At 32.7% G+C, this 14,230-nt stretch overlaps 3 protein-coding genes across 7 annotated transcripts; 1 reads left to right on the top strand and 2 right to left on the bottom strand.

Annotated features, from left to right (window-relative positions):
- Window positions 1-422: 422 nt before the first annotated feature.
- LOC122396776 (E3 ubiquitin-protein ligase MARCHF8-like) lies at window positions 423-3,445 on the bottom strand. 4 transcript variants are annotated; one of them, XM_043395437.1, is made up of 6 exons: window positions 3,380-3,445; window positions 2,199-2,496; window positions 1,846-1,937; window positions 1,503-1,683; window positions 1,123-1,388; window positions 423-1,003 (listed from the first exon to the last, which is right to left on the bottom strand). In XM_043395437.1, the coding sequence occupies exons 2-6, from the start codon at window positions 2,313-2,315 to the stop codon at window positions 742-744; spliced, it is 918 nt and encodes a 305-aa protein (XP_043251372.1). In that variant the 5' UTR covers window positions 2,316-2,496; window positions 3,380-3,445; the 3' UTR covers window positions 423-741. The 4 variants fall into 4 exon arrangements, with proteins under 4 accessions (XP_043251372.1, XP_043251371.1, XP_043251373.1 ...); XM_043395436.1 differs by having other exon boundaries at window positions 3,007-3,435; XM_043395438.1 differs by lacking the exon at window positions 3,380-3,445 and adding an exon at window positions 3,317-3,333.
- Window positions 3,446-3,882: 437 nt separating this feature from the next.
- Window positions 3,883-7,389, top strand: LOC122396766 (aspartate--tRNA ligase, mitochondrial). Its single transcript, XM_043395421.1, has 11 exons — window positions 3,883-4,080; window positions 4,484-4,569; window positions 4,729-4,980; window positions 5,075-5,443; window positions 5,517-5,693; window positions 5,763-5,942; window positions 6,018-6,125; window positions 6,201-6,416; window positions 6,509-6,721; window positions 6,814-6,997; window positions 7,080-7,389. The coding sequence occupies exons 2-11, from the start codon at window positions 4,489-4,491 to the stop codon at window positions 7,238-7,240; spliced, it is 1,941 nt and encodes a 646-aa protein (XP_043251356.1). The 5' UTR covers window positions 3,883-4,080; window positions 4,484-4,488; the 3' UTR covers window positions 7,241-7,389.
- Window positions 7,390-8,217: 828 nt separating this feature from the next.
- Window positions 8,218-13,551, bottom strand: LOC122397083 (WD repeat-containing protein 82). Of its 2 annotated transcripts, XR_006259078.1 has the most exons (2): window positions 11,203-13,551; window positions 8,218-11,105 (listed from the first exon to the last, which is right to left on the bottom strand). XR_006259078.1 is itself a non-coding variant. In XM_043395950.1 (1 exon), exon 1 carries the CDS (start codon window positions 13,311-13,313, stop codon window positions 12,366-12,368), a length of 948 nt encoding a protein of 315 aa, XP_043251885.1. In that variant the 5' UTR covers window positions 13,314-13,551; the 3' UTR covers window positions 8,218-12,365. The 2 variants fall into 2 exon arrangements, 1 of the variants encoding a protein (XP_043251885.1); XM_043395950.1 differs by having other exon boundaries at window positions 8,218-13,551.
- Window positions 13,552-14,230: the final 679 nt, after the last annotated feature.

Raw genomic sequence — 14,230 nt, 5'->3', positions numbered from 1 at the left:
GTTTTTGTCAAGGAAACGAATAAAGTTTAAAATTTTCGATCACTCACGTGGTCATCGTTAGAAACATCAAAACATGAATATATTTTCTTATATTTAAAAAACAATGACTATGTATTATAAATAGTACAGTTCAGAAGCAAATATCAACTCTCCAATATGTACTATTTTCAATTGTGGTATTTATACATTATCTTTTAGATGCAACGAAATAGACACTTAGTCTATTGACTATTATATTAATTAAAATATACATAGTTTATAATCTTTCTCGATAAAAGTTATTTTTAATTTCTGATCTTGAAGAGCAACTTAATGAAATTTGTTAAAAAATAATAATACTAAATGTTATAATGATATTGTTTACCTGGGCATTGCAACTACTGTTACTGTAAAATGAATGTTTATTAGAAAAATGAACGGTATTGTTTAAATATGGTAAAGTTTATTTAATAACATCACAGATACAATAATTATGTACACAAATGTCTGAGAAAATGTTAACCCAATGGCTAGACATTTTCAGCTATCCCATTGTCAATGTAAGCACTGAAGTACTAAGTTTCAGATAAAGGTGCTCCATAAGGGCGGACATTTGACAGTTTCGAAATAGAAACTTCGATTTTCAAAATCGTATTTGTAGTCTAGAATTACGGCTCATTCTAGACATACGTTTATGCCTGCATTACATTTTTGCTAATCATTAATACACAATTAGCAGCCGTCAATATTACCCCGACTGTATTACAAGTTGTCTTCCGACGAGGACAATTTATCAAATACGTAAAGTTTCAATTGAGCGTCGTGCCTCTGTGGAGGCGCGGTAGAATCTGGTTTTACCATCTGCGAGGCACATGGAGGATCTATGTTACGGGGTAATAAGGTATGATTGAGCTCGGGCATCGAGGCAGTTGGATCCTTCAGAGGTAACGTTACTTCTCTCAAAGAATCTGTAGGTGAGGGAGGAAGCACCACTTTCTCAGGAGCATTTTGAATAAATATTACTCTAAAAAATATTATTAATAAATATAACAAATGAAATATAACATTTACGATTGATATATAATTTGAAATAATTAAGATACTTAACTAGAAAATAGAATAATTACTAAAAATACAAATTACCTGTTAAATGCTCGCCATTTTCTGCATAGTGTAATGTATGCTTTGCACTGGATGTACATAAAAACTAAGCCTCCTGTAGAGCCAATTACAACAACTATTAGCTTAGTCCAGAAAGACCAGTCCACGTATCCACGTCTCGCTTCTTCCACAGATCGTTCTACAAGTACATATAAAGACCAAGCCACACAAAGTGCAGCTACTGCATGGAAAGCAACCGCGCACCATAGTTTACGAACGTCTAGCGCTGACATTTCAAGTTTTTCCCACTGTAAATTATCAATTATTGTCTTTTATTTACCATAATGAATTGAAAAATAGTCATTTATAGTTTCGTTTCTAACACAATAAATAATACATTTATAAGTGCAAAGGATCAATACCTCGCAAAATGGTTTTGTTTTGGCATGCATAATAAATGTGAATTTACATAATTCACAAGCACGTGTGTCTGAAGCTTTTATCCATTGCTGAAGGCAAGCCTGATGTACATAGCGTAAACTGCCACTGCAATAACAGGGTGCGAAAAGAGGAGCACCTTCTTCACCTTCACAATGGCATATTCTATGATAAAAGAAGAAAATATATTTATTTACATATAAAATGCATAATATGTTTTGGAATATTCCAATACATTTATTAACTATTATTTTATTTCTCATAGCATGTACCTTATGCCAACACACAATTTCTTAAAGATGATGTTAAAGGTGATTTTGTACTTACCTGCAAATATCATGATTGCTTGAAGACAATGTGCTCACAGATGAGTGACAATGATCCGGTATAATCGTAACTACTGTTGCATATGTTGATTCCTACAAAATAAATCTTATGTTATATATTTTTCCCTTAAATATATTAGTATTAAAATCTCTTCCAGTAAGGAAAAATATTATTAAAACTTTAATAAGGGGTAAAAACAATAGCTACACATGATAGTATATACCATAAGTTAAAGGTAATTGAAAGGTCAGAATATATTATTCTAAATAATATTTATATTTGAACAGAGAAGGATAAGCAGAAAAAAAATAATGTTTAATTGTATAATAGGAAAATATATGAAACAAGTTTACCCTTGGTGTCCATTCTGGTAAACCTTCACCAGTAGCAGGGCTATTGTTATTGGAAGGACCAAGAGACAGAGGTGGTTGCCAGTCAGGCGGATTAACATTGATCTGATGAACCGGCATCACTCTCTGACCTCAGCAAAGATGTGATCAGTGATAAAGAACATTAACGAAACACATCCTGATGAGTGTTTGGTAATTTTTTTTCGTTGGTATCATGTTTAAGCACATATCAATAGTCAATCATATGAAGAACTTATTTGCCATAATATTCAATGTTTAATTTCACTGTGTATCTAATAACCTGAAATTATATTGTAATTTACAAATTGCTGTTTAAATTTAAAATATAATAATAATTAATTTTACTAGTAATATTAATAAAACTCTATTCTGATTGATTAATTGATAACTAAAAAAAAACTAGACAGATATTTATATAAAGATTAAAAAACGATGATTATTCCAAAGAACATAAACATTTATCAACATGAATTATTCCTATCCATAAATACTAAAATTTATAGTGCAAGACATTAAATAAATTTACTATTAATACCAACTAATAAATCAAATTCTATGGTGCTAAATGATGATTATTAAACAATTCGAACAAGTTGAATAGTGAATTTTAGTCTTGTCATTTAAATTTATGAAGTTTAGAGAAACACTGAAGAAACATAATATATAAAAGCTATTGACAATGATGGAATGCGTTGTACAATATATATTTTATTAAAATCACTACGTAAACGTAACACTTGGTATGAGAAATATTCAACAAAAAGAAAACAAAAGCATTGGCGTCACATACATCTTTTCGTTTCCGTATAAAATTACAGTAGAAGCAATAACAGTTTTCTGCTTAGTAACGATGATTGGCTAAGAAATATATGGTTTAAATAGTCTAATTTTGAATGATTGAGCAAAGTTTAGTAAACAAATCTCCAGTATTTGTCTTAATGTAATTTTGCTAAACACAAGTCAAGTCAAGCTTGAACGATTTTGACACTTTGTCTCGAGTCAATGACACAATATAGGAGAACTCGTATTCACTGCGATAAATTAATTAACTTGCACAATTTGATGTTCAAATTATTTTCAAATGGCTTCTGGTTTATCACCGTTCACGTTTTAAACACGCGCTATTAACCACATTAGTATTCAAAATTATTACGAATACAGACTTCATTGCGGAACACAGTCCTTTCTCCATAACAGACTGTGTATCTCATTTCTCTGATACGCCTCCATAACGCAGAATGTAGGCGTGGCGTGTGCATAGATTCAACCAATCCGCTGTTAGAAAATGACATTGAATACAGACCTGGTAAAATTTGAAATAGAACCTATGTAAAGTTAGAACTGGTACTATTACAATGTTTTACAGGAATTCGAATACTCCGAATATGCGAATACTTGTACATAATTCGAATATTAGTAGTGAAATACAATTACTTGAATATTATTATTTAAAGAAGAAAGCATTCATATATTTTCGTTACTTAAATAACATGCATTACTAATGTATTTACATATTACATTTTGCCATTAACTGATACGGAAAATTTATACAACATTAAACAACTTGATGTCTAATCTATATGACGCTATTCAGATACCTTTAATTATTGCACAAAATATTTAAATACATAGAAAAATAAAAAGTTAACATAAAAGAATATGGCGTCACCTCCCGTGCTCGCCACCAGAGGGGTCGCGCTCTCACAAGTGCTCGACTAACCCTCCGTTGCTATACATGTACTCCTCGATCGACTTCCTAATATTTAGTCGTCTAAAGCAGGATCTGTTTGAAAGCCTTTTACTGATGATTTCACTAACAAACCCGGACGAAGCTGAGCTCACGTTGTAAAACATGGCTTGTACGGTAGGATATGTGTCGGCTTTTTCGCTATACCATATTCCGGTTAGACGCTAAGAAAGTTCGTCGTTACTAGTGTCGCCGTCGATGCACTTCAATTATGCCAAATCTAACCACACCGGGCCCAGAACCCAGAGTAAACTGTTCTTCTACTTACGCATAAATTATTATATCAAACTATTTTTTAATATCTTCATTTAATTACGGAAATAAAATTTGAATGAATAATTGTCTACAAATGTAATTGTTATATTTAATCATATTTAGGTATGTACATATATGAAACTTATCAACATGCTTTTGTCTTCGATATAATTAGTATTTATATTATTTTACAAAGTGTAAATATACGAATACTTTTAATTATAATGTATATTTCTTATAAACTTTGTGTATTTATATGTTACAGAAACGATGTTTAGTTTTCACAATTATATCATGTCAAAAAATCAATTTCTTAAGTTATTTTTCATAAATGGTTTATTTAAACAAAAAGTAAGTCTAAATATTCATTAAGAGTTGATGATTGATGAAATTATTAGTGTTGGAACATTAAAAAATATCTTAAATTTTGCAATAGTGAAAGTTATTTTTCTTTTATACAATTTTGACCAATTTTGTTTAGATAAAATTATAAATATTATTTTGTTCCAGTTTATGGTAAAATACTGTTCAGTACTAACAACTTATATACATGATCTGGCTGTTCAAAAGCAAGCTACAATGAAACTAAGCGCAGATCCTGTAAATAAATATGTTTCAAGGACTCATACATGCGGTGAACTAAATATTCAAAATGTAGGAGATAATGTTCGATTGTACGGTTGGTTAGAGTTTCAAAGAATGCATAAATTTATAACATTAAGAGATGCTTATGGTTCTACACAACTTCTTATACCAAATGATGTGAGCACATATAGATATATTCATTTAAAACAAATATGTAATGGTAACTTAACAATTTGAGGTAAGATCAAGGATTTCTTATTTTTTATTTTAGAGAAAGGATTTGGAAGAGTTAGTTAGGAGTTTAACATTTGAAAGTGTAATAAATGTAATGGGTACAGTATGCGAGAGACCCAAAGGGCAAGAAAATAAACAGATGAAAACTGGATATATTGAAATACAAGTAAAATCTTTGGAAATTTTAAATGTTGCAAAACCAAATCTTCCGATTTTAGTTAGAGAATTTAATAAAGGAACAGAGGCCATTCAAATGAAATACAGATATCTATCTTTAAGGTATCCTCAATTACAAAGAAATCTGAGATTACGTTCACAAGTCATAGCAAAAATGAGAGAGTACTTGATTAAAGAATGCAATTTTGTGGATATTGAAACCCCAACACTGTTCAAAAATACTCCCGGAGTATGTATTTCAAAGTGATATACAGAATTTGTTACAGCAGGGGTTTTAAAATTTCATATTTTTGTACATATAGGGTGCTCAAGAATTTGTAGTGCCAACAAGACACCCAGGACAATTTTATTCACTGGTACAGAGTCCTCAACAGTTTAAACAATTATTGATGATTGGTGGTTTTGACAGATACTTTCAAGTTGCTAGATGTTATAGAGATGAAAGTTCTAGACACGATAGACAACCTGAATTTACACAGGTGTGTATTTACTTGCAAATATACATGCTAAATATCAAAAATACATTTCATAAATATATCATTTCATAGCTAGATATAGAAATGGCATTTGTTAATTCCGAGGGAATAATGGAATTAATTGAAAATTTGTTAGTATATTCTTGGCCTGAAGAATCAGAACCAATAATTGCTCCTTTCAAACGCATTGAGTATGACAAAGCTATGGAATTGTATGGTACAGATAAACCAGATTTAAGGATACCGTATCAAGTAAAAATTTAATATATTTTTAGTTTAAATATTGTTAAATAATGTTAAGAACAACAAATATTGTTAATATTTCAGCTTCATAAACTTACAGAAATAATTGATCATTCAACATTAGAACAAAGTTTAAAAATGAAATGGGATCAGAACTTCGAAATTTACGCGTTGGTTTTTCCCAATAAGCATGTATGTTTATGAATAATTTCTAACTTTCTTCTTTCTCATCTTTTGCACATTTACAATAGATTTTCTAAATTTTAGGATTTCCTTAAAAAATCTGTTAAGGAAAATATTTCTAAACTACAACACGACTATTTTCCTTCTGTGAAATTAATTCAAATAAAAGTATTTAATAAATCATTAACAACAGAAACGAATAAAATGTACTCAAACATTTTAAATGAAAATGTACAACAGGAATTAAATTTAAATGAAGGAGATGTTCTGTTCTTAGCTTGTGGACATAAATTGCCCACTGCAAGTATACATTTATTAATAATCACGTTTAATTAAATTTACCTATTTCGTCTTTAATTTCCAAGTATACTGACATTGCCTTAAAATGACAGCAATTGCTATTAGGAAAAGTACGCATTGAATTTACAAATCTGCTGGAAAGTAAAGGTCACAGTATTCGTGTTTCCGGAAACGAAATGTTGTGGGTTACTGATTTTCCATTATTTTCACTTAATACAGAAGAAAATGAATTGGAAGTCATGCATCATCCATTCACACAACCTCATCCGGACGATATTCAATATCTTTCTGAGAATCCGACAAAGGTACCTACGCTTGTTACTTAAATAATGTACTCGGTAGCATTTTATTAAATAAAATATTTATTTTACCAAGTAAAATATTTATTTTATTATAGGTAAGAGGATTGCATTATGATTTAGTTATGAATGGTTCAGAAATTGGAGGAGGATCGATACGAATTCATGACGCAAATTTGCAAAGACAAATATTGAAAATGTTAAATATAGACGAATCTTATTTAGCACACATGCTTGATGCTTTAGAATGTGGTGCACCACCTCATGGTGGGATTGCATTAGGTATTTTACTTTATATATAAACAATATTAAAAAAAAAATGAACATTAAAAGAAGCAATGTTTTAAATAATAATATTTTCAAGGACTGGATCGCTTAATGTCCTTACTGTGTAAGGAACATAACATAAAAAACGTAATAGCATTTCCAAAAACTACCGAGGGTCGAGATTTGATGTCAGGGGCACCAGCTCCAATTTCTGACAAAGAGAAGACGTTATATCACATACAAACCATAAAGGAATAAAATAATAATTAAACAATATTCTTTGTACTGTATAGTATAATGTAAAAATAATGTACAATTTTTGTCGAACTTTTTTTGAAGCATAAAAGCAATCACAACCTCCTTGAAAATCCAAAAGAAAAGAGGAATGACTTTTTCAGTAATTCAATATAAATGAAATATATTCCATAAGAAAAATAAAATTCAATTACAGAATATCATAGATATTATTCAGATATATTTCGAGAACCTGTTTTTCGATTTACAATATTCGTAATATGTCGTATTTCTGTAATTACAAATAATTCTAAATAAAATGTTCTTATGACAGCGATCATGACTGCAATTGATCTTTGTAATTTACAATATCCGTTCATATTGCACTTCCGTAATCCTATAAATAGTTACAAATGAATCGTGGTAATTCTGAGACAGCAGCGATAAATGCGACTGATGCAACCTACAAAAGTATAAAAATAAACTATCAGACATTACTGGTTTAAACGAAATTTTGTACGATCACTATCGTATATCACAAAACGGGAAATTTATCGCGCGAAAAAACAGAATTGTATTGGAAAATTGTATCGTTGTGACTTACAACGTTTGAATAGTATTATTATTAGAAACTCCACCGATTTACTGCATAGATGTAATTACGTTATATTAACACACGTGTTACGTAGCGTTACATGTCCTAATATTGTTAATGATTTTGCAAAGTAACGCAAATGTGAACAGCTATTAATATAATAAAAATAATTGTGTAGTAATATTATTTTTCAAAATTAGGTTGAATTTACGTTACCAAAATGGTAAATAGCCAACCGTTGTCAAAAACGAGTATAGAAATAAAATGATAAGACCAAATTTTGATGTACAAAAAAAGTGTTTTATTAGAATTTTTTTTCTTTTTTTTTTCTTTTTTTCTTTTGTAGTAAAATATCATACGTTCTATTCAAGTGATTTAAAAAGAAAATAAAAAGTTATTCTGCGCACTAAATCGTCGAATCGGCACACGTTGTCGGCAAGAAAAATTCAATGAGATGTATAATATCCATTTCTGCTTTTCTCAAATACGCCTAAATAACATTAAATTAAAAATTCGCTAATAAACGCGTTGATATGTTATTACGTTTATTCGCCAGTGGAAGAAAATTTTACTTGTTGACATTAATATTCCCTGGACTTAGCGAACTGGAACATAGATAAATGTGTTCACGAAACATTTTCTTTTTTTTTTCCAAATGGGTTTTTTACGATATACAATTTCACAAAACAATGCGAAATCTTATTTGTTGTTGTTTACGTAATACAATTTTACTAACTTGTATCTCTTAATTACTTTACATCTATTTGTTTGCGTAAGGCATAAACAAAAATATACAGCTTACGAAGAAAAAAGTCCTGAGTACACACGTTTAAAATCCTACTAATTCAAATTATATTCAATAACTCGACCGTTTCGCGGTTAACTTCTGTACTTCGACGTTTGTAACGACAAACAGAAACGAAGAAGGAAAGACCAGATGGAAGTTCTGAGATTTGTTTCTGATAAAATACAACATTAAAAATGTGCGTACTCTATAATTCACCGTTGGAAGATATTTACGTCATTATTCAACCTTTCAAACTGAATGCATTCTAACTGATGGACTGATGTTCATTTCGTATGTTCCTAGTTCTCTAAGACACTCTATGATGTAACGTTCTGTGTGTAATAGACTGATTCTATTCGCGCAGAAAATGTAAACGTTCAAAAATTAGTACTGTATGAGGCTACGGTTTCGTATACAAACACTTGACGGTAATTTGTACAAGAACTTAACGTAGGAACTTAGAAGCGTATACAGAGATCGTGTTTCTTCAAAAAACTAAACGTTGCAAAATAACGATTGTCTAAACACAAACAATTACAAACAGACGAATTATTTTAATGATTCACATCACATTTAGTATTTTTTTTTTTTTTCTTCTGAGGCGCACCTTAATAAAACGCTCTCTTAATTAGTAAGACTCTTCCGATCGACAAACGATGTACACCTATCTTAAGTTCAATTCTAAATCCCTATGTTAAGTGGCCGCGTGAATCGACGATTACGACAGGGACGTAAGTGGGATGTTGCGCAGTCCGGGCACAGCATTTTCCTTCCGTCCAATTTGTCCTTCATTCTTCCTCGAATATGTCGCATAAAATAATAAGGTAAACGTGTCGAATGAACGTTGAGAAATTTTATCACTCACGCAACATCGGTGTCTTTCTTTTTTTTATCGACTGACTGTGTACCCCGGTTGCGCGCAACAGAATGTAAACGCACGGTCGATTGATGAAAATTTTAAATTCGTAAAAAAAGGTTTCGTACTTTTTTTGTTTTTTTTTTTTTTCTGTTTTCTATACATATACATACATACATACATACTACATACGTACATACACGCGTGCGCAAACACACATACATACATATATATATATATACATACAAGAATGACAGGAAACGTTAATTAATCTCGATAAAAGAGAAATCGCTAACATTTACGCCCCTGACTTTGAACAAATGAAGATGGATTCAGGTGGACTTGGTGGCCACCCAAATATTCGGTCGATCGATCGTTTCAACTTTCATTCCCCGGTTGCACGATTGTCGATCGAACGTTCCGTCACAATTTGACAGAGTTATATGTACAATTTCTCTCGCATTTTTCCTTCTGGGAACACAGTGTTTCGCACGCGTTACCCGCGAATTACGGAAAATTTGTTTGCGTTAGGATACTCTCAGTTTGGACATTTACTCGATTACAAGTTGGCAGTATGACATAGAGTGTTTAATCTATATACGTAGTACTTTCGAGAGACGATCTGATTCTTTAAGTCTGCACCTTCAGTGTTCATTAAACTTTCCCTTGCTAAAATCCGATCGGTTGAATATAATATTCGTTCTATATTTTTTTTTCTGTTCTTTTTGTCGTCAGTCTAACCCCCCATTTCTCAGAAATATCGCAAGACATCTATTCTTAAATAACATCGTACTATCCACTCGTTCGTTTGACACAGGTATCGCGATATATAATTGCGCACGCTGTTTCGCCACTTAGAAAAATACTATTTTACAAGACGAGGCGAACTCGCGCGTTCGACGACACAATGTTATGCACTCGAGCCCGCAAAACTCGAAGATACACAAGCGAACACATCAACATACAAAGAGAACACATTCCCGTACATATGCACATATACACACATACACCGTCGTAGAATCAATAGACAATACGCAAATATGTGACACGCTCGGTACATACATGCACACACGCACGCTTTCATATAGAATATTATAACCACCTACTCTTGCATAAAATATGTTAAGGAAAACGTCTAGAAATACTAAAGGACACTGTGAATATAAATGGTATATACATGACGATGAAGGCAGACATATATAAATGAACAGGCAGAGTATACACAAGTAAGTCATGAACATGAGAGTTACACATAATTGTGTAATATTTTATCGACGCGACTAGTCTCGAATTTGAGAGCGTATCAATGATAAACGATGACAGAAATTTCGATAAGTCAATTCTAACGCGTGTACAATAAAATGAAAATATTGTTTAGCCGTTGTAATTACATTATATAAAAAGATGGATTATCAAATATTTATTTAATATTTTTTTTTTCATTGAATTAAAGCGTCCGAACGTGTTTGCCTGTCCATTCGTATGCACTTGTTTCTTCATTAAAATGAGATGCCATATCACGATGACATAAACATTAAACTTTACTGTACTACTGTGAGACGATTAGACTTAACTGCACTTCCTACCATCGTCGAATGTTTCTCACCCGGCCCGCCGGTTCCACGCATGTAGATTAAAAACGATACCATATCTAGAATAATACATATACAATAACGTAAGTGCCATCGTGGTATACTTTCTGAATTATTATACTTTTATCGCATGGAAGTCGTAGAAATACGTGATACCTTACTGCCGTCAACAGAGCGTCTACTTTAAACGTCCGCGTGTTTATTACGCACAATAAATAAGCTCGATAACTATCGTTCTTCTGCACTAACAACGTATCGTGCATTATTTAAATCTCAAGTAGACTCGGTTGTAATTGGGTTCAAAGAAAATATCCCTGATTTCGGACGGCCACTGGGGACTTTTAATTAACGTAACCCAATTGCTTAATTTATATCGATAACAATTTTTACGCGCGCGATATCAGCGATTACAATTCTCAATTTTGGATACCAATACTATAGAATTGAACGCGGGCGCACACGTATTTGCGTGTGTCGCGAATTTCATGTGTACATGGTATACAATAATAATTTTTGAAGTATCAGTATGAATTTATCAATTTCGTTCGTTTCTTTTTTCACTTTTGTGCTTCAAACTCGTTTCAAATTATGTTAAGACACGTTCAATTGGAAAATGCATATAAATATATGATTTTAATGTGATACTGTACTATGTGTCAATTTTTTTGCCATGACCATATACATGTATATAAATGGCTTGACCTGACTTTGTTAAGGTATAATCAAAGATGTAATAATAACAAAGTGCATTGTAAAATTATTGATTGCTCAAAAATTAATTAAATATACAATTCAAAGAGTTTTTGTAGCATACGGTAGATAATTCAATATCATTATACTACACACAGGTACACAAGAAGGAGTTATGTACACAAGATGACACATTCAAATACTAGTGATATTTGTAGTATACTTTGAGAAAGAAGAGAAGCGATGGTATATCACGGTTCTTAAATATTGACAAGGTGTTATTATGATGGTCACGTTCATCGCACCATAGAGTACATGACGATGTAAACAATGAAGATGGCAGAATACATAACAGTACACAATGAACTCGAGGCGAGCCAATGAGCCAAACGGACCAAACTCCTAGATATTACATCAACTCTTCTGCTTCTTGGGTTCATTCCAACACCAGTGTCTCATACATCGGTTATTCTATTTTGTACACAATGTAAATGCAATTTCTGCTTGTTTCAGATACCCAAGAACTGTCCACACTCATTTCTTCCTTGAACTGATATAATTTACAGTCCTTTCTTGCACAAAATTAGGTAAATTCTTGCGAGCTTTGCCCGACATTCTGTACATTAATTTTATGCACTTTCATCGACAGTGGGTAGCCAAAATGCCATATTGGTACAGGCTGATGCTAGCATCATATACTTAGGATTAAATTGAATACATTGAACAGGTGCTGGATGATCACCATTGAGCACACAAACTTTGTACCCTGTTTCAGCATTCCATACGTGCACTCTGCCATCCGTAGATCCACTGAATACGAATTGGGAATCAGGACTAAAACTGGCTTCAATCGCAATTCCTTTGTTATTCAAGTAACCAGCAAATGTTTGTAAAGGTGTACCATGAAATGCATCGATCAAACGAATTGTGCTGCCATTCGTGGAAATCAATATTGTTTTACCATCTCTGCTGAACTTTAATCCTGTCCAGTCACATTCCTTTTCTTGTGACAATTTAAATGTGACAAATGGTCCCTTATCAAAACTGCGTAAATCATATAATTTTATGAACTCTGAATTGACACCTGCAGCAAAAATAAGACCTTCTGGATCATATGCAGCAACTGGACGTCCAGAAACGTTCATAACACCATGACAGTTAGGTGAACGTAAATCCCATAGTCTTAAAGACTTATCTAAAGAACCAGAGAGAAATGTGTCTTCTATGGGACTGATACATAGCGATACAACTTTCTTGCTATGACCTGGGAAATATCTTATATACTTGTTGTCGTGTAGACTTAGATAACGAATTGTGTCATCAATCTTGGTACTGCTGTGTATTGCGGTATTCTTTGCGTGGGTGAAATGAATTAAATCTACACCATACTTCTTAGAATTGACTGTTCGCACCTGGGTACCTTTCTCACAGTCATATATCACGATCTGGTCATCTTCCGAACAAGAAATCAAAGTGTCTCCGTTTGGTGAAAAGTCGATGCTGTTTATGCGGTCGGAATTTTCACGGAAAACCTTGGCCACCTTGAAGCTCCTCACCACGTGGTCAACTAGCTTCATGGTGATACACGGCGCGTTCTCCCTTTCGTGCCGTCCTCTTAACCTTCCCGCTTCCGCAATTTCTTTCTCCTTCCTTTTGATGTGGCCTAGGCGCCGAGGCGCGAACCTCCCGCGGAGGGGTCAGGGGTTCGTCTATGTACCACTGTTATTCACTTGGTGAGAAATAAAAAACCAGCGGGGAGTTCAAGAGGTCAGAGAATTCGAAACGAGGCTGAACTACCACCCAGTTACCCCCGATTTTTCTCGATCTTCCTTTTCTCAATATTAGACTTCCTTTTCAACCAAGTTGCTTTACTTTAATCTGACAAAGGGATCCTTCACTACCTTCTCTCTTTCCTACGAACGGACGCCGTTGGCAGACTACCGCACACCGCACGCACAAATTCTGCCAACTGTTTAGAGAAATGGATGACGAATTACCGTGAACATTCTCAAGATACTGTAGAGTTGTACCGTGAGTAGAGCTATCGATCTGCGTTGACGTCGATGCAACGCATCGTTAAGTGAAACTGCATTATCAATGGAGCTGGACGAAATTTGAAATACAAATATTTCGAATGCCGAACCTGATGAACATCAATGCGAATGTAAATAAAATAGTATTTTAAATGCAACATGAAAGTTTTAGAAAGGAAACAATTTTATCGAAATAGCAAAAGAATGAAAGGTATCTTATTCTTATTTATAATTTTATTTACAAACCAATGGTTTCTGATGCTAGCACTATTTTTTCTAAGTGGTAAAACATCAAATTGATCAAAGTTTTTGGTTATTTCTAATACGCACTTGTACACATTTACGAGTGAGGTTATCTCTAATTCATACATGTCAAAATAACATAAAGAGTCCATCAATAGCCCAAAATGAGACACAGTTGTTGGAAAACCGCTTATTTTTGTTAAAGAATAATTTTTAAA

This window comes from Colletes gigas, unplaced genomic scaffold (assembly GCF_013123115.1).
Source record: "Colletes gigas isolate AHSC1104 unplaced genomic scaffold, ASM1312311v1 Colletes_gigas_Sc00008, whole genome shotgun sequence".
Classification (NCBI taxonomy): Eukaryota; Metazoa; Arthropoda; class Insecta; order Hymenoptera; family Colletidae; genus Colletes; species Colletes gigas.
This window is presented reverse-complemented; position numbering and strand designations above follow the sequence as displayed.

Excerpts from the sequence above, each read along its gene's own strand:
- LOC122396776 (XM_043395437.1), bottom strand. The coding sequence starts at position 2,315 with ATGCCGGTTCATCAGATCAATGTTAATCCGCCTGACTGGCAACCACCT. Across the intron at positions 1,684-1,845 it reads AGCAATCATGATATTTGCAG|AATATGCCATTGTGAAGGTG; the intron begins GTAAGTACAAAA and ends CTTTTATCATAG. Across the intron at positions 1,389-1,502 it reads AAACAAAACCATTTTGCGAG|TGGGAAAAACTTGAAATGTC; the intron begins GTATTGATCCTT and ends GATAATTTACAG.
- LOC122397083 (XM_043395950.1), bottom strand. The coding sequence starts at position 13,313 with ATGAAGCTAGTTGACCACGTGGTGAGGAGCTTCAAGGTGGCCAAGGTT.
- LOC122396766 (XM_043395421.1), top strand. The coding sequence starts at position 4,489 with ATGTTTAGTTTTCACAATTATATCATGTCAAAAAATCAATTTCTTAAG. Across the intron at positions 4,570-4,728 it reads ATGGTTTATTTAAACAAAAA|TTTATGGTAAAATACTGTTC; the intron begins GTAAGTCTAAAT and ends ATTTTGTTCCAG. Across the intron at positions 5,943-6,017 it reads ATTTAAGGATACCGTATCAA|CTTCATAAACTTACAGAAAT; the intron begins GTAAAAATTTAA and ends TTAATATTTCAG.